This window comes from Pezoporus wallicus, unplaced genomic scaffold, assembly GCF_028554395.1.
Source record: "Pezoporus wallicus isolate ANWC-B61680 ecotype Strahan unplaced genomic scaffold, APGP_CSIRO_Pwel_v1 contig_1739, whole genome shotgun sequence".
NCBI lineage: Eukaryota > Metazoa > Chordata > Aves > Psittaciformes > Psittacidae > Pezoporus > Pezoporus wallicus.
In genome coordinates this window covers 1,724,986-1,744,587 of record NW_026637351.1, presented here as the reverse complement: position 1 = coordinate 1,744,587, position 19,602 = coordinate 1,724,986, and the positions used below count along the sequence as shown (strand labels likewise).

Sequence of the window (19,602 nt, the reverse complement as noted above, 5' to 3'; positions counted from 1 at the left end):
GTCTCAGTTGAGAAGAGTCACAGCCTAAAAGTTGACATCAAAAGAGTTACTGTTTGTTGCAAGTCACAGGGTGAAGATAATTTCAGATGGCAAAGGTGCAGTAGGCTTAACAAAGAGGTTCTGTGTTTGGAGCAAACAGGGATCAGCTAGTGTTAGTGCTTCATAGGTGGGTAGTATGATACAGTTTAAAGTGTCTTTAAAGACTGTGAGCAGCTTCTTGAAGGGATTCCATGTCATGGCAGGACTCTTGAGAAGGAGAAGAAGAGAAGGAAATGCCATCAAAGATTCAGTGTTTTGGTGGTAATGCCAGAGAGTGCAGTAATGGGAAATAGTTGGGTATCTTCTAGACCTTGTCTCCTGAAATAGGCAGGAACAAGACGCGTAGCTTACTTTACTCTTGAGCCACTCTGGTGGTATCTTCCATGTTTAAAAAAAAAAAAACCAAAACAGTCACTTTCTCCTCATGTAAGATGATCTGAGATCCCTACCACAGATCTCTGACTTTAGAGCTTCAGAGTTCTGTATAGTTGTTTAGGTAAAGGGGCGGGGGGGGGAGGAAATGAAGCCCGCAAGGCTTTTGGAGAGCCACAAATGGACAGTCCTTCCCCCACGATAAACAGGTTGAGAATCCCTGTTTTAGAATATTTTAAGATAAATCAAAACTGAGCCCACACGGAGCTCTTTCCCGCCACAGTGGGACTTACATTGGCAGCTCACATCGTGTTAACACAGACATTCCCACAGCATGCTCCAGTCTGCAGTATAGACAAAATCCCAATGCAGAGTAGTCATAAAATGCACATTGTATCTGAGTAAGTTGGAAAAAAAAATGCCAGTATCCACTTCAAAGAGTCCAGACCTATAAGACTGTAGTGCCTGTGACTTTGAACTCTCATGGTTATAATTTATGCAGGTTTTGGTTAAACAGCAGAGTTCTACACCCTTGTAGAAAAGGTAATTTAATGTTTTCTTTTTCAGGCTCCTCCATTGCCATCCTCCTCATCTTGACATTTTTTCATGGACATTAAATGAAAACTTTTCTGATATTCAGGAAGTGACCCAGTTCTGCACCACTGATTTTTGTAGCTATCCCGTAAGGCTGCTGGCTGAAAGCTGTGTCTATGCAACCTTCCAAGTGCGGAGTGTCAACCAACTGGACAGGAGAGAGCACTGCCTCCTACTCCAGAACTCAAAACAAATAAAGCTCATCCAGCTGTACTTAAAAAAAATAATTCCATGTTTTGTATATATCTGACAAAACTGGCAACATTATACAGACTACTGACTTGAAGACCACCTCTTTTGTATTTCTCTGTTTCTGGGCTGATGAGTTGGTTTCATCCATTTTTCCCCTTCAGAATTTCCCTTGGAAAAAGTACTGGCTTAGCTGGTCATTTCTTTGTAAGGTAGTTAGAAATTTTAAGTCTTTCTTTGGGCAACTTTTTTTTTTTTTTTTTTTTTAATGTGAAGAGTTAGGTGATATAAATTTTTTTACTGCTTTTATGTTTTTCTGTCTTGTTTTGAAACCATGACGGTTACACTTTTGGTTCCTAAATAAAATTTAAAACAATTAACAGCCAAGTCACAAAGATAAATGGGTTGCACATAGACTAAGGAATAAACTTCAGATTTGTGATTTTTGTTTCTAATCTTGATGTAAATTTACACTATTTATAAATACATATTTATTGCTTGAAAATATTTGTGAATGGAATGCTGTTATTTTTTCCAGATTACCTGCCATTGAAATTTTAAGGAGTTCTGTAATTTCAAACACTACTCCTATTACATTTTCTATATGTAAATAAAACTGCTTAGCATTGTACAGAAACTTTTATTAAAATTGTTTAATGTTTAAAGTTTTTCTATTGTTTGAGTTTTAAAAAGATTTTATGTACAGTGCCCAGTTTTTGTTCTTTTTTGATCTGATATATATATTTTATATATACTCTTGTGCTCGTGTATATATATAATATATATAGAAACTCGAATATAAATATGTGTATAAAGATTTAGAGACTAAATTTTTCTCGTTTTAAGTTTTACATCTATGGTAGATTTGAGGTGTCTACTGTAAAGTATTGCTTACAAAAGTATGATTATTTTTAAAGAAATATATGGTATGTATCCTCAAGACATAGAATGACCTTCAGACTGGTTTATTGTTAAATTGCACTTTTTGCAATAACAGACCAATAAATAGTTGCTGCCAAAATGTAGTAGTAGAAGATAAGTAATGGCTAAACTTTAAAGCTCTCCAAGAAAATACTGGCTTTGACAGGAAGTTTGGCACTAGTTTTAGAGGAGGAATGAAAAAGGTGAATTTGAGTTCTGGGTGGGGATATTCTCTAGAATTCAACCAAATGGCAACTTCTATATTACAATATGTTCTATTAACAGTTTAAAAAGTTAAGACTGAATCATCTTGGCGTCATTGTTGACCCCGAAAAAGGACGTTGTTTTGTGGTATTCTGTTGTATTTTCACATATTTTGTAATACGAATTCACTGGTAAATTTTTGAAGCACTAGGTTTATTTAGGACAAGTTTATAATATATCATTGTAACAGTTTGCAGTTTTAATGATGGTATTTATTTTAAGTTGCTCCTTTCTCATTAGCTTCTTGAAAATGCATTAAATCTAAATTTCAAAATTGATAGCTTTCTGATCGATCAGAGTTGACTGATGCAGAAGGTTCTGCATCAAACAGTTTCTCATAATTTCTCATTAGTGGGGTATGTTAGTGATTGCATTGTTAAATTTTTTGTAATCAATGTGAAGTGTTAACGGCACAGAGCATGCTGATAGTTTCTTTTGAACAAAAAGAATCGCCTCTTACATTGTAGCTTCAAACGAAGGGTGTTTTAATGAAGAATCAGTACAGCTTGTCTAATGCTGTTACAACAGTTTAACTGTAGTTATAACTGACTTCCTTGCTAGTTCTTACAGCAGTTGGACAAAAGGGTATAGAGGTTGAAGAAAATCGTAACAAATGCTCTTGCCAGCAAAATTACCAGCTAGCAGTAAGGAAGGAGGTATTTGCAGTTCTGTAAAGATGTAAGTCTCAGCTCTTGATAACAAACTCTACAAACCGTAATTTTTTACTTATGTATTTTATGCAGTCATAAACATTGTAATCTTGACAAACCATGCTGCAACTGAAAAGCTACTCCTTTACAGTAGTCTTAAACCCAAATAAAAGCAAGATAACTTACCTCAACTAATGGTAAACAAAAAGTCCTCGTTTCTCAGTGCTGTAAAAGAATTTTGCTAACTAGGGAAAGAGCTACTGTGCGCTGACAAAAAGGGCTTTGTACTTTTCTTCCCATTTGGAAAAGAGGATGTGCCGTTACCAAGGAAGAAAATTCCTATTTCACTGATGACCAAGTAGACCAGATCAGTAGAGTGTCAGGCAGTATTGCTCATTTTGCATGAAGGTTTTGTCATGAATCTGAATTGCTGCAGGGCTTTAATATTTTGCAGTTTTCATACTTCTTAATTACACTATGCTCCTAACCGATGGACAGTTTTGACCTATAAGCTGCTATGATTTAGAATGCTTTTGTTCCATTTTATTAAAAAAGCACAAGTTACAATATTTTATCAATTGTAGTTATTACGAAGCACTTCTGCTTCTTAAATTATGAAGCACGTGATGCAAGTTGAACAATTTGGATCCCTGGATATTTCCAAGCATTAGCAGTTGGGCAGGGCAGGGAGAGATGGGGGTCCTAAGCTGAGTGGAGGGGATTGACTTGCTTTCCGAGGAACCTGAGCTGTTGGAGCCCTTGAGCTCCACAGCTAAGCACCATACTGCAGCTGATTCTGATTTGCTTGTGGCTACAAGCTATAGTAGCAGGCACATTAAAGATAGAACTCTAAAAGGATGAAAATGGCCAAAGCCATGGCATGCATTGCAAGAATTTTTTAGAAGTACAAGCTAATAAAACAAATGGCATTTTTAGGGGATGGATAAAAGCAGATCTACAAATGGGTGTTTAGAAAAAAAAGTAATAGAAGAACTGAGAAGTGTCCTGGAAGAGCTTGACAACAAAGGAATCTGTAAATGGGGAGAGGGAATAATCACTTTTTTCTGAGCTTAATTTAAGTTCTTCTATAAGTATCTTCAACAAAGCATTTGATTTTTTTAAGCTTTCCATCAGGTACGTGACCTGGGAGCAGTATCTCTCTGCTTTTTTTGGCGAAGTGAAGTCCTGTCAATACCTCTGGGAAGTAATGATGTTGGTAGCTATGTAAGAAAGGTCAGTAGAAAGTGAGAGAAGTATCTAGTGACAGAAAATTCCCAAAATGTCCTGAATTGATATGGCAGGTAACTTGTTGCTCTGAAAGACAAAGTATCCTTAATCTCTCTACCTTTCTAGTTGGAAGGATTTTAAAAATAGTATTAAAATGGTGTTGCTTTCCTTAAATGGGTACAACTTGGTTCAGTTCAGCACAGTAGAGCAGGTTCTTGGATCAAAGGTGGGGAACTCCACACTGGTGATCTCCTGGCCACACACACGTTTACTGGTTAGGAGGTGAAAGACGTGAGGGTTCCACCGAGATGATAGGGAAGAGGGTGCTCACCCTTGGTTGCTGCCCTGATTTTGGGAGGGGGCTGAAGTAAAAATGTTACTTGGTTTAGAGGGCTAGAAAAGAGGACTTTTAAGCCTGAGCTTCCCTAGGTCAGAGCCATTTTGTCAGGACCCATAGCTGGGAGTCATGGCCCAATGATTCACTGGCTGAGATGGGGCCAGTAGGTGAAGGTGGTGGGGAAGCAGCATCTTCATGGCTGCTTTAGCCAGTGTGGGAGCCAAACAGAGAAAGTACTCCAGCTGGGAGATCAGCAAGCAATGCAGCACAGCGAAAAGGCTGATGATGAGGGTGACAATTTACCTGTGGTGCAGGTCAAAGCCAACCGGCATTGACTGCTTCTGTTGTGCTGGTGCTAACGGCAGAAGAATGGGGGATGGAGGTGATGCCCAGACAAGTTCAAGATGAAGACAAAGCTGAAGCTCAAGTTCAAGCGAGCTCAGTGGAGGGCTGCTACATGCAGGACCCCACAGAGGAAGGCAGAGGATGCCAGGGAGAATGCCGCTAGCAAGGCAACAGTGCAGGCACAGGGCCCACCAGGCCCCAGGGTACCCTCATTCCAGGAAAATAATGGCATTCCTCCAAAAAGGAGGACATATTTGAGGTGTGGCAACTTGACACATTTCCTTGGTGGTGCCAGGAACGACATGCAAAGCTAAAGAAAATGGCCGGTGGAGAGCGAGAGCAGGCTCCATGCCGGCCCTGGGGCTCAGCCCATGCTGCTGGAGGTTAGATGGGGTGGAGTGTCTAGGCTGGGACCCACAGGAGCAGTCAACCTGCCACCACAGGCTGGAAGAACTGGAGCAAGTGCCAGCAGCCTTGCTCTGAGGAGTGGTGCTGGGCTCTCCACCACTTGCTGCAGCAGTGCCAGTAGTAAGGGGGAAGGATGGCTTGGTAAGAGGTGAGCACCCACTAAAAGGTACAAAAGATTAGGTACAGGATGAGGTGCATGTTTCTTTACTTACTTTGGGAAGCCATAAAAACATACCGGAGAGATAGAAGAAGGGAAAAGGTGTACCTCAGTGAAAACAGCAGTGAGGATTCAGCTTCCAGCTTCATCGCTCGGGCAGCAGAGACAGGGTTTTACAGGCCACTGCCACCTTCCTGTTGATAAAGCATTAAAATCCAATTGTTGCTGCTCATGCCTGGAAAATGGCAGAGCATTGTGTACACACAGCAGTTGGGACACACTTGTGGAGGGTGGAGGTGGGATGGAAATGGATTTATCGTTAGAGCCCACTGCCTCCCTCCAGTCCTGCCCCTGAGCTCCTGAAGGGCCATGGTTCATCTCTTGCTGAAGGCAGCATGATCCAGTTTCCAGCAGGATGAAGCACTGCTTTCAAATGATGGATCCCACAGTTTGTTTCTGGTAGGAGCTATTTTCAGTCCTTTTTTTTTACATGTGTGCTGTTGGCCAGGATATAGGGAGTGACACATGGTTTGGGACTGAAGGTGGTGAAAAGAGAGACCAAGCCTGAATGGACACGGTAGCAATTTCAAAGTAGCAAAGCCCAGGCGATGGTTAATTGATGGGCTAATGGTTAAACAAATGGGCTAAAGCACTAACTCCTTTAATTCATGGAGCTGGGAGATACCTGAAAGAATCCCACCTGAAGCCAGGGCATGCAAGCCAGCCACTGCCACAGTTCATGGGAACACTGACATTTGGTACGGCTGTACCATAGGCAGGGACACCTTTCACTAGACCAGGTTGCTCCAAGCCCCATCCATCCTGGCCTTGAACAGTGTCAGGAGGGATGGAGCAGCCGCAGCTTCTCTGGGCAACCTGTCCCAGTGCCTCACCACCCTCATGTCCAATGACATGTGGCTGGGCTGTTATTTATATCAGCCTTTTGGGCACAGAGAAAGGTGAACAGGAATGAAGAATGTTTTCAGCTCGCTCTTCCTCTGCACTTTCAGCACCAAACCAATGGGAACTGAGTAGTCCTTTGATGAAACTGGACTTTCCTTGTAGCAGTGCTCAAACATCTTTAGCTTTCAGTGCCACATACAAAGTGCAACTTGCAGTTCATGTCCTGGCTGATGCCGGAGTTTCAATGTGTTCAATTAATACATGGAAATTCTAGGGGTTCAGTACATCAGTGCCAGTGGGCTGTGCCACAGGCTGGCTGACCTGTGCAGCAGTAACTCAAAGGACTGTCCCAGCACGTGGAGGAGGCTGAGGGGTGGGCAATGGGAGCAGGCAGGGTTGGGTCACCTCCTGTCTGCAGGCCGGTTTCAGGTGAGTGCAAAAATTATCTATTTAAGAACTAAAGTGGACCTCACACGGGAGTGAATTTTGGCTAGTGGAGGGATGGCTTCACTGCGGCTGTGAAAAAAGCCAAAGAAAGTAACTAACAGCCAGTTACAGTTGCCACAGGGTGGGGTATTTGTGTGTGGGGGGAAGTGTGGAGGGTTTTTTTTAGAGTAATAGTACTGGGCAAGGAGTCCAGCTCAATGCAAGGAGAGTATCTGCTGCAGTTTGGTTCCAGTAGTCCAACACTGCTGAGAGTCTTTCAGTAGCACAACAGTTTGAGGGGGACCCACAGCAGGGCTGGGTGCAAACCCACATCCCCAGGGGCTAGATCAGCCCGGGGACACCAGTCAGCAGGAGGTGTGGGACATGCCGGAGGGGGTTTAGGGCTGTTGCTCTTTAAGGCTCTTCCCAGCATTTTATCTGCTTATGCTTCCCAGGCTGATGCAACCCTGAAAGCATTGTCAGAGCACTTGGGAAGGTGAGTTTTTAGGTGGCAAAGTGATCGTGGTTACGCTTGAGGAGGCAGACGTGCCCGGGCAGCTTAGAGATGCTGACATGGAGTTATCAGATAAGAGTGCAGATACCTGATACCTGGCTGGCAGATTTAAAACTAAAACCCAAATTGGTTTCAGTGACAGGCTGACTGAACATAATGTTACTGAGAAATGCCAGTATGAGCTCAGCCCCATGGTTACCCACGGGGGTGCCGTGCCAAGCACTGAAGTGGCATGATGCTGTGGTTTGCAGTAAAATACTATACCTCTGGACAAGAACTTATCTTAGGAGAAAAAAAGACCCTGGCTCCACACGGGTTAGGTTTCCTTCATCATTATCCATCACAGCACTCAAATGCAACATGAGACTGTGGCATTCCTAAACATGGATGAAGGAAAATGTTGTGTCTGCGTGTACTGAACCGTGTTTGTAACCATGTGGCTATAAGTGCCAGCCTGACATTTAAATCCTACTTCAGCAGCTTTCAGCTTTTATCTGTGCGCCTGTCAGACATTCTACAGGGTTATCTCTGAGAGAGATACAGCAGAAAACACTTCCCCTAAAAAAAAAGAAAAATTAAGAGAACAAGGGGAAAAATCACAGTTTTTACAAAAAGTGTCTTAAAGGTGCAAATACACAATTTTTTAAAGATAGGAACTAAGAAGAAAAGGAGCAAAGTCTAGCAGGGCAAAAATCTGGGCAGGCAAAATATCACTTGAACAAGTGTTCAGTGATCCATCCTCAGTTCTGGTTAACAATACGTGGGTCAGTAGCTGATGATGCCTTTCAAAAGCCACTCCTTTAGCACCTACAAACTGAAAAGCAACGGAATGAGCTTTCCAGAACTGAGCAAAACGACTTGGCAATTACCATATGTGCAACTTCAGCCCCTAATTTTCGATACTGGTGCACAATGCTGTTTACAGAGCTTGATGACGCCTTCAGTAATTATTGCTGTGTTTTGAAGAGTATCATGGATAACGCTGTCTTACGGCTTATTTACACAACTACAAGATGGAAGAACATAAGACAGCGTATGACTGAAGTGCTGCTGTGTTTGAATAGGTATTTGATTGCCCCATGCATGCCAGGAGCTGGCTATTTCAGCGCTGTCTGGTGTTTCTCCAGCTTGCTAGTCCCACTGTCCTCCGCTGGGTAAGAGCCCAGAGGCCTGCTAGCACAACCCGTGACTTCCTCCCCTCTGGGCTGCAGCCACAAGATGGTTCGGGTGTGACGCTGGACGATACTAGGCTGTGCATTGATGTGGAAACTGTCATAAAAGCCACTTTGGCCTTAAGCACGGAAATATTCCCAGTCCTGACCTTGAGCGAAGGCCAGTCCCCTCCCCACCACCCATCCCCTCTCTCTCAGCAGTTCACCCTGGAGGGGGCTGGAGGCAGTGGGAGTAGCGGCAGCAGAGCTGCTGGCTGCTGAGGAGGGCACTGGGGCCACTCGGCACCTCCTCCCCTCACAGCTCACCACCAGCCAGGTCAACGGGTGCTGCCAGGCAAACAGGGAACATGGAGACCCACGAGGGGAAAACTCCGAGTTCTGCTGGAAAAGGGTCTTGGGAAAGGATAAGGAGATTCGTTCTGGCAGATTTTAGTACCTGGAGGGAGGACAGAGGGGTGGAGCATCTCGCTTCTCTGTTTCCTTTCCTTCCTGCCAGCAATTATCCACATTTAGCGTTTCTGCCTTCAGAGCAAACCCCCAGGGATCTTCAGGGGCAGTGGGTACAGGGCAGCAGTGGATACAAGAGTTAAGAAAGTCAGCTTTTCTGTGGCTGGGGAGAAGGGAAGTGCATTTCTTCTGATTTTCCAGAAGCTGGATGGTGGGTCTGCTTCCAGAAGCTTGAAAACACGGGGGAAAAAAAATCTTACACAGAAAGGAGAGCTGCTCATTGCTCTGTGACTTCTTGTTTTTTGCACCTCCTTCTTCCTCCCGCTACTTTGGCAAGCTATCAATCTGCCATAAAAGAAGCCCTCTTTCTCTCTGTTCTGGCACATCTTTTTGATTCTCAAATGTCTTGTATGCCTTATGTGCTCATTTTGGTGCTTTTTAGTGGTTGTGTGCTCATCTCTCATCAAAATACATCACCTTCTCTTAACATTTAGCTCCATGCTGTCACTGCTGAGCATCCTTAGTGGAGCCTTTCCGTGCATTGACACACTCCTTGTGTCTCAGCCATGCTCGTCACCTTCTCTCAGTGTATTTAATGCTCAAAGGGCAACGAGAATTTGGGTTTGAGGAACAGGTTTGTGTTAGGAGAAACTTCCAGGCCAGAGGATATGATAAAGCCATTAGCTCAATGCCCAATTCTGCACTGACAGTGGTGAATACACTGAGATACAAGAAAAACAATTCTTTTAAAAATAGGCATTTCTTGTCTTGTTGACCCATTTGCCTGGGTTGTCTGAGAAAGCATGAAGTGTCTCAAAGTTCTAAAAACCGTGAAAGCTGAATGTCCCTCCAGCACTCCTCCACCTTAGCTCCCATTGCTGAAATGCTGGTTTAAATGTTGGTTTAACTTGAATTACTCTGCGATTCTTTGTTTGGTTTACTAGCGTTTGCCTCTTGCCATGCTAAAACGCTCTGACCAGAGTCATAGCCTGCCTGATGCACAGGTCACATCTTTCCTTCCCTTGCCTCCATAATTTACCATCCAAGTTATTGACCTGAAAATTTATATGCTTCATCCTCACGTCTTCAGCTGGACCTGTGTGGTCTTTCTGCACACATGCACACAGTCACGTTTCCCCTTCTCTGCTATAGCCTGCACATCTACCCCATGGGAGGCTGCTGCCCTAATGCCACTCTGGCTGGGCTTTGTAACCCTTGCACCAGGGTTGTCCACTCCACATCAGAGAGCATCTCGCTCCTCTTGCTGATCATCTCTGGGTGCTCCTCACGTGGTCCCCTAGGTTTTGGCTTGGGTTTAGGTGACTTCATGTGGCAAATTTTTCAATGTAATGCTGTGCAGTTGATGTGTGGTGACAAACTCTGAGTTCAGCAGGCACAGGGGCATCTGCTGCTTTCAGGGGGCTTGGGAAAAGGCCATGGGACAGGAGCTATGCTGGAGGGGTCATTATTTTATTATGGCCTTTTTCCCTGAGGTCTGCAGTGGTTATCAGGCCAGCAGGGGAAGGAAACTGTGTTCCAATTAATAGGAGATGGAGTGCAAAGAGTTGCATTTGCGTTTTTTGCAGTGAAACGTCTCTCACAGTTTCTGTCTTCCCTAATGTATCTGCTGTATCTGTTTGGATGGCAAGTTTCCTCCAGCAGTTTTTCTCATCTGATGTGGGGCAGCACTGGCATAAGCACAGCACCTCATGCCACAAGGTCCTCTGCCCCACCATTCTCTCTTAATTAAGTTTGAATTGGAGGACCCAGTGGTTGGTTGATAACGACTCTTCCCTAATTCTTCTCTTTATGATCTGCTTTTGTCTCCTCTGCTGCACCCAGAGAAAGTTTTTCTCCTGGCACCTCTCCAGCTGCAGTGACTTCCACGGAATGGTTTCTCTTCCCTCTCGCAAGCTGCTAAAGCAGCCCAGGTTATCACAGCCTTTCAGTACTTTGAAGAGGCCTTTAAAAATATGGGCAGAGACCTTTTAGCAGGGCCTGTTGTGATAGGATGAGATGTGATGGTATTAAACTGAAAGAGGGGAGATTCATAAATCTTTACAATGAGGGTGGTAAAATCCCGGCACAGGTTGCTCACAGAGGTGGTGGATACACCATCCCTGAAGGCATTCAAGGCCAGGCTGGATGTGGTTCTGGGCAATCTGATCTAGTTGAAGATGTCCCTGCTCATTGCAGGGGCGTTGGACAAGATGACCTTTGAAGCTCCCTTCTGATCCACACTGTTCTATGATTCTTTGAGAGCTCCTCTTCAGCCAGGCCCCAGGGGGACAGCACCCATCTGGCAGCTACTGCAGATAGATGTCCCTTGGGAGCAAACAGGGTGATAGCTACGCTCCATCTCAGGGTGGGGAAAAGGAGTTCTCTCCACCTGTTTGCCCCAGGTAAATCTGGGGGAGTACCCCTGCGTGTTTCAGTTCAGAAAACGCAAAGGTTTCAATTTCTGGAGTAATTGCCCCTTAGCAAGGAGACTGGGGTCTCTAAGGTCATCCTGGAGAAATGACTCAGCCTCAGTAAACAAGGAGAATGGTTAGAAGAAAAAACAGCCTTACAACCAGAGATGAAGCTGTTCTGGGTATGATGTAAAGAGAGCACGATCATGGAAGTTAATCTCTCAAAAAAATAAACAAGAAGGACAGGAGGAGGCAGGAGGAGGGACAGCTTCCTGAGCTACCAGGTTTCACCTGGGAGGAAAGCAAGTTCTCTGAGCCTGAGGTTTCCAAACCCTAAAAAGCCAGCAAAAAAGCACATCAACTCTCTTGGACCATTTTGAATCCATGAGAGGAGAGAAACTTGTATTATTCCATATACAGACAGTGAAAGCTGTTTCAAGATGTTGAAATAAAAGGTCTCTCAAGTCTACCTCTCCTCTAGAATTAAACTGGATTCATTTTTGTCTGATGACTTGCTCTTGATTATGATGAAGGTATGTTCTGAATGAGCATTTCCAGGCAGGCAAAGCAGCTAGGCTGGCAAATGAATGTTTTAATAGATCTGGGATCTCAAAGCTCCCATGTGCCATTATGCTATGCTCACTCCCTCCCACTCCCAACACTGGTGTTAAGATGGCTTCTGGCTCCTCTGGATCAGGATCCTTCAATTATTGTTGTTGTTTTTGGGGGGGGGGGTGGTTTGTTTTTTTGGTATTTTTTTTTTTTTTTCCTCCAAAAGGCGGTACCAGTGGAAAAGTAGAGTGTTTCCATGAGAAGACAGTGACTCACACTTATATTGCAATAGCTTTAGTCATAAATAGCTTTAGTCATAAATACTGCAATAGCTTTATTCATAAATACTGTTAAATTATTCACATCTTTAATTTTACGGACATCACAAAGCTAAAGGCTCCTTTTTCATTGAGGAAGATATTTCCTTGGATTTTGGAAGTGCGCAGCTGGTCATGAGCTGGGATGTCACCCCAGAGCCCCAGCCCTCATTCCTGGCTGTTCCTGTGACATCTGAAATCCAGTTAGGCTGACACATTGAGCCAGATCTCCAGTGCTGTGTTTGGGGAGGAATGTAAGAAACAAGATGAAGTGGGATCCTTCTCCTGTTGTGTCCTCTCACTACTCCACAGTCCTTGAAGCAAGGATTTCCTCCGCAGTTGCCTCCCTTCAGGCTCATGACATCTTGCAAGACTGACCTCTCTCAGGAAAATCCTCCCATGCCTCCGCCAATCTGGTTATCCTGTTTTCCTCTGTGCTGCACTGAAAACCCAGCTCTTTCCAAACTCCTTAGCAGGCTCTGCTCCTAGTTGTCTCATCTGCCTTTAATGGAGTCATACACACCCTGAGCAGGGTTCCTCACTTGCACCCACTGGGTAGTATTTCCATCAGACCTATTATTTGCCAACTTTCCTACAGAGTGGCATCGACGTCTTAGTTGAGGTGAGATGCGTGACCCTCCCACTCTCCCTCAAGTGCAGGCTCCCTACCCTGACAAATGGGGAGACTGGGGTGAGTTTTACCTGGTTTTGCTCTCAACAGATTCACTTAAACTATTATTCCTATTTCTTCTTTGAGATACTGCCTGTGAATATCATTACAAAATACTGATTTGTTTGTTTCTTGGGCCTCCTTGTGCTGAGATTGAGTGCTGGCCACAGCAGTTTTTCTGGCAGGCTTTCAGCTTCTGATGCATTTGAGAAAGGGTTTGTTGTCAGCCTCCGCTCTATTAGCAAGTAGCTCCTTGGATTTCTCTTCTGGGGCTGCCTTATTGTAGTCTTGCATCTAATTTGCCTAATTTCTGCACTTGATTTCTACTTTTTGAAGGGTGTCTGTTTGCTCTGAATCACTGTGTTGTGCTGCTGTTTAGCCACCTGGGGTGTGTGTGTATATATTTTTTCTATTTATTGTCAGTACACATTTACTCTGAACTTCTAATGTGGTGTCTTTAAACAGATCCCGCTGTTGCAGGGCTTTTCAAGAAAAACTTGGGCAGACATCACAGCAGATCAGGCTTTCCTGTTTTGCTCCATCTATGGCTTAAAAAGCAGTCAAGAAGCAGCTCACAGCTGTCCTTATAATCTGCAAACCCGCTCTCCACAAGCATGCCTCCCTCTAGATGAGTTCACCCATCTGCCATGTTGCACTGCTTCTTCTTTGTCTGGCAGCAGGAGGTGACTTAGGGCGCCAGAGGCACCTAGAGCCTTTGTCCCCACCTGCTCCGGAAGAAGCTGGGTGTTTCAGAGTAGGAATGGGTGTGCTCACAGATCCAGATCTGCACTGGGGAAAAGATGGACTTTATAGTCACAGCTTTTCCAGTAATTCTTAATTTTGATCTCTGTAGTACTGAGAGTCCTCTGTCCTGTATTTTAGTCTGTGTTTCTGTCAAATTTATGAACAACCCTCCTCACAAAATCCCATGAACACAGATGTCCCTGGGGATGACAATCTTTTGAACACTCTAGTCCAGTTAGAAAAGTCCTGGTTGTTTCCACAGCTTCTGGCCTTTTATATTTCTTCCTTGATTTGCCAGTGCTGAGGGGTTAGAGTTTTTTATTTTAGGTAAATATATATTTGGGGTTTTTTTGTGGAACCTTGAGGTCACATTTGTCCTCTCATGCCCTCCATTCAGAAGCTACTCTTTTGTGCCTTCCCTTCCTGGGTAACTTTATATTGCTATATATACAGTCCTTCAGTCATCCAAAGGCTGTATTTTTAGAAAGCTCTGCATGGCTCTTAACTGGGGATGTGTAACCATAAAGTTCATTCACTGCTTGGCCGGCCTTTTCCTGCTCTCCCTGCATCCCAACCTTCCCTCTTGTTAAGCAAAATAGTGGGTCAGTCAGTAACCCCAACACTACTGTTGGAAAAAAACACCAAACAGTTTAACTTTGGAGAACCTTTCCCAAAGCATGTTGAGAAAGCAAGTGAATAGCTGTTTGTTAGATTGTCTGGTCATTTTGCTCACAGAATTCACAAAATTCCTTCTGGTACAGCTTTCTTCTTTCACAGCCTTGAAGACACAGAAAAACCCATGTCGATGTCCAAAGGCAATGCAGCCATTAGATGGAAAACCCTTGAGCACTGGGCATCACCCCTGGCCTTGCTCATCAGGTGACTGCTGTGGTCCTTTGGCACTCTGGGAGGTTTAATTCTGTGCAGCCTTCACATGGCAAAGACACCCAGTGGGGTCATCCTCTCTGATGGAAGGGGAAAGACAGAGCAAGCATTGCCATGAGTGGAAATGGGAAAAGATAAATAATTCATTTCTTGAAACTTGGAAACTGTTCCCATCCCTTGGCCACCTGCTGAAGGGATTTCCATTTTGAAAAACCAGTGTTGATGCAGGGACTCTCTTTAGGGATGAATGAAACAGTGACAAGGGCCCTGACTGGGAAAAAGAGATGTTTAATCCCAGCACCTCCTCCCAGCAGCATCATTCTTCCAGCACCTTTCTCCTCCTTCAGCAGTACCTGAATCGTACCCAAATCCTTGCTTTGTTTTGCTAGTAGAAATTGCACAAACATTTAAGGCCATTTTCTTTTCTCCATCTCCAGCTTGAGGTGGGGGGGAAAAAATGAGTAAATGTTTACAGCTGCTCCAGCCAAAGCGGAGTAAAAACCCAAAGGTGATCTTCTCTCCTGCTCTATCTATACCAAGAATACAAACAGAGGGAGGTTTTCATCCCTGTGAAAAGTCTCAAATTATTCCTAATGTCTTAATTATTTTTTTAGAGCAAGAAAAACTCACTATTTTAAGGCATCACTAGAGGTATGAATTTGACAAGCCTTTATCCAAATGAATGTTTAAATTTTGAAAGGAAAAGAAATAATCCAGCATGACTGACAAGGTCCTTTTAAAACACATAATAGGCTGAACTTTACATGTGTCTGTAGGTGTTAGCCTACAAAGCTATCTTTACATGCAATGTAGCAAATGAACTGTGTAAGGCAAGGGCTGTAGCGATATGCATCCTTCCTGAGTAGTACTATGAGACTGTAAAACTTGACAAACTTGTTCTCTTAAAGCTCCATGTCCTCAGGGAAGAGGCTGGTGTATTCTTGTTCTTCAAACACATGAAAAGTTTGCTTTAGATTAACTATTGCCATTTGTACTCTATGTTGCAAGGAACAGAGCTTGATCTTTAAAAAACCCACTAATTACATGCAGATGATCCCTAAAGAAGTGAGGGATTCAGAGGGATGCTACAGGGGGAGCTGGTAGAGCTCTACAGCTCTAGCTCTCCCTGGAGCTAATCGTCCTTCCTCCACTCAGGAAACATTTGTCTGCTCTTTCCTTTCAAAGGCTAGGAGGAGGGTGGGGATCATGTAGCCAGCCCCAATCCACCCTGCTGGTAGAGAAAAGTGATGGGATTTTGATGGCTCTTAGGACAGGAGCGACGAGTGCAGCAGCAGCGGGGGCTACTTCACAGTGCAAGCATCATTTAAGTCTGGAGACTTGAGGAAAATGGGACACTTGCTTTCATTGCTCTGGAAGAGCAAAACTGTAAAATGCTGCAAGTAAAGCTCTGACAGAAACAAAGGGTTTACTTTTTTCAATGAGAAAATTAGCTTATGGCTCCTGTCCCTTCCCTTATGGTGGTCTGTGCGCTGATGGGTAACCCCACCATTTTATTCTCTGGATTCAGCCACCAAACAGCCACCTCTAACCTCCCCTTTTTTAGGAGGTCTTGCCTCCATGGGAGATGCATGGACCACAGCTTAAGAGCTGACAGCTCATCGCACATGATAGAGATAAGTGAGGCAAATTGGTCTGGGCACCTCAGTGTCCACCCCTTGTACAGGAAGGACTTCCAGCAATCTCAGGGCCAGCCTCCTGCCCAGTACAGTGCCATCTGCAGCCACATCACTCTTCCTTCAAGTGTCCCAGTGGTGGAGACCCTATCCATTTCCACGCTATTCCTACTGCATCCCATCTAGCCCACTACTATGTAAGCTCATGTGCAGAACAGCTTATCCCCATCCTCTAATTGCTCTCTCTTTAAATTGTTTGAACAACTTTATCAGGTGTCTTTCCCTAGCTTTCCATTTGTCTTTTCTTCTCTCTTCACTTTTTCTGGATCTCTGGGTCATCCTCACCCTTCCTGTGGGGTCTCTTGTCAGTTGTTCAAGTCTTCCTACAGGAGCAGTGCTAAAAACCCACCAGCACCCTTTGGCTGAGGCCATCATCATGCAGAGGAGAGCAGATGAGTCTGGCCATTTTTTCTAATCCATAAGGAAGAAACTCTGCGTGCCTCTCACAGCCCCTGCAATGGCCTTGCCAAGAGTAGCTATTTTCATTTAATTTTCCTTTCCTTGAAATTCATGCTTGTTTGTTTTTAATTTCAGGATGGCTACCAAGCTCTTTCAGCACTGAATTAGAGAAACAGGATACAGTAGCAGCTAGACTCACCTATTAATCAAATTAATGTTCCTTGGTGAACCAATTCAGAATACCATGGTGCTGGCTCTTGTGATTTCATAACATCTCATGACATTCAATATTTTTGTTTAAAACCTACTTTCCACATTCATGTGATAATGGGAGAAGCTGAGGTTTCACTTAGGAAGAATTACCAATAAAGCATCTAAAGCACCTGGCTGTAGAGAGTAATTGGCAAATGGGACCAAAGTGCATCCTAAAGTCTCAGAAAACCAGAAGACAGATAAAAAGCACCTGCAAACAACTGCTGCTGGCTGAGCTTGCTGGCAAGATACTTGCACAAAATGTGCTTGTCTGGCTGCTCCAGCGGACAGGAGCTATTGAGTGCTGATCTTCAGTTCTCCAAAGTGATGTTTTCTGGGTGGCCCTTTGTGGGAATCTGGGAGTGGTACAAAGTGGGGCAAGAAATTATCACCTACAAAAGCCATGGAGTGAAAAACCCTGCCAGAACCAGCTATAGTGAAAGTGCCCCCTGCTAGAAGGCTTTGGGGTGCTCTGTGTTTTACCAGACACTTTGACTCCACATACCTGTGTGGATTTTCCCAGCAAAACACAGCATGCCCTCTTCCCTTTGGACATGCAGCAGTCAGGAGGTACCAGAAGGTGTCAGAACAGCCCAGACTTAAGGGACACAGACGTACCTGCAATGTTTGGGAGCACAAAGGCACTTCAGAGTCTCTGTCTCCGTGCCATTTCCCCTGTGCATCAGCCATGTTGGAGTAAGAGGGTGGCTGAATGCTCACGAGGGTATGGAGTGAATATGTACCCAATGCATCACTCATGGAAGGGAGCCAGTTTTTACCAGTTTTCCACTTTCCATGATGAGGACCTGTTTCAGCCAACACTGGAAGAGTGCTTTCTCTCCAGGGGAGAATTGTGTGAAAAATACAATTTAATGCCAGTGGTGGCTGTCATTTCTTCCCAAGGGGCTGTGTGGGTCAGGGAGCAGCAGTACAAGCACTACGGACATGTGCAAAGGAGCTGGCTGAAGATGACACAGAGAAGCAGTGAATTATGCTAGGTGAAACTGGGACTCATTTGCCATGCCCACATGTAACTTCCATCCCCCCAAAAATGATGGTGTTAATATACGACCCTAGAAAAATCTGGCAGAAAATAATTGTGAAAACTTCACAATATGTAGGATGTGTGTCAGCAAGAGAATCACACCATAAACAGCTGGACATAAAGGCAGCTGCAAACTATCTGCAAATAAAGGAAGTGCTGAGGCTGACTGCAGGACTAGTGGAAGACTTCTCTGGCCATCCTTGTCCTGCTGCAGAAATGGTGTGGGTTGTTACCAGGAACCAGTGTGCAAAGGCTCACACGAAATCCACCATCAGAAAAAACTTAAACATAGAGAGGAAAAAATTGCTCGAGAGTTCTTTTGGGAAGGATTAGGTTTTAAATAATTGTCATTTATAAATTAATTTCACATGATTTTGGAGCTTGTCCTACTAGCATTTCAAGGTTTGACTGGAGCTGGCAGAGAGGATGGGCACTGGTTCCGGGACCTGACTGCCAAGAAAAGGGAAAATATTAAGAGGAATGACTGGCAATGAAGAAATAAAAGGCCAGGGAAATATAGGGAAATGAGATTTAGTTTAGGAAAATTATTGTTCTCTCAGCCATGGACTGATTTTATGGCTGGCATATTAGTCACAATCTTATATGAGCCTGGACTTTGTAAACTGGTGGTGAACACAGCTCCCAGCACTTTGACAATTTTTGAATCCATGATTCTGTTATTTTTAATCCTTTTTTTTTTTTCAATTTAAATTCACATCAAAGTCTATTGAAAGCAGTGGGGAGACTCCTCTCAGCTTCAAAAATTTTGAATTAAGTCATGTAAAAATAGACACCACCTGCCTCAAGACTTCTGCTGCAGTCTTGCCAACTGAGTCCAAGCAGCAAAGTAAGACCATGACTCCTCTGTTTCATATACCCAACATTTTGAGTTCTCAGGGCACAGCTGCAACCTGTGTGACACCTCTCAGTGCTTCTGCCCAATGCTGGATTAGAGCTGAGAGATCTGGGCTTGCTCTTGCCATCTAAGGTGCTGAGCACCTGCATCCTCTCTGCATTTCTCTAGGCTGCTTTGATAGCAGAGAGATGCTCTAGTGCCCAGGAGACATTTTCAACAGAACAGTACAGTAAATGAATGGCTTATTTCCAAAAGGAAAATATGCATGGTGGAAAGGAAAATGCCCAGGACATGTGGGAAAGCAGTGAAACCAGAGTGGAGCCCTGTTGCAAGGGCTGCTCCACCATGCACCTTGCAAAGTCAAGCCATTGCTAAACCAGAGATCACTGAATCAGAGGCGAGCCTCAGTCTTGGAGCAGCTGCAAAAACGTCTCTGCAAGCACATGGCTTGTAAATCCATTCCACCTCTGCTGGGGCATGAGTGGAACAGGCCAGTTCTTCATCTTAGTGTTTTTGGGGCATTTTGTAGTGTGCATTTTTAGTTAACAACTGCATGAAGAAGGCTGCCCTCTGGCACTGAAAGGGTGCTGTCAGCTCTCAGGCCATGGTGGGCAACACCACACCACTGACCCTAGTGAGAGTGGTGGTGAAACAGGAGCTCCTCCAGCCCCACACAAGGCAGCCAGCAGCCGCCACCGTGGGGGGACTCTCTGGAGAGGAAGGGAGCCAGGGCTAGCACCCAGTTCGCAGGTAAAATCACAGCCCGTGACTGGAGATGCAGACAGATTCAAGAAAAACTGTTGAAAACAGAT

At 44.3% G+C, this 19,602-nt stretch overlaps 1 protein-coding gene across 10 annotated transcripts in view; it reads left to right on the top strand.

Moving 5' to 3' along the window:
* Positions 1–3,598, top strand: part of KDM6A (lysine demethylase 6A) — a 158,690-nt gene extending 155,092 nt beyond the window's left edge. For all 10 annotated transcript variants that reach the window (XR_008971648.1, XR_008971647.1, XR_008971649.1 and 7 more), the window contains one exon: positions 979–3,598. Coding sequence is in view for 6 of the 10 variants with exons in the window: in XM_057405065.1 (XP_057261048.1) it covers positions 979–1,008 (30 nt within the window). In the remaining 4 variants the exon portion in view is untranslated. The remainder of the gene's footprint in view (positions 1–978) is intronic.
* The last annotated feature ends 16,004 nt before the right edge of the window (positions 3,599–19,602 follow it).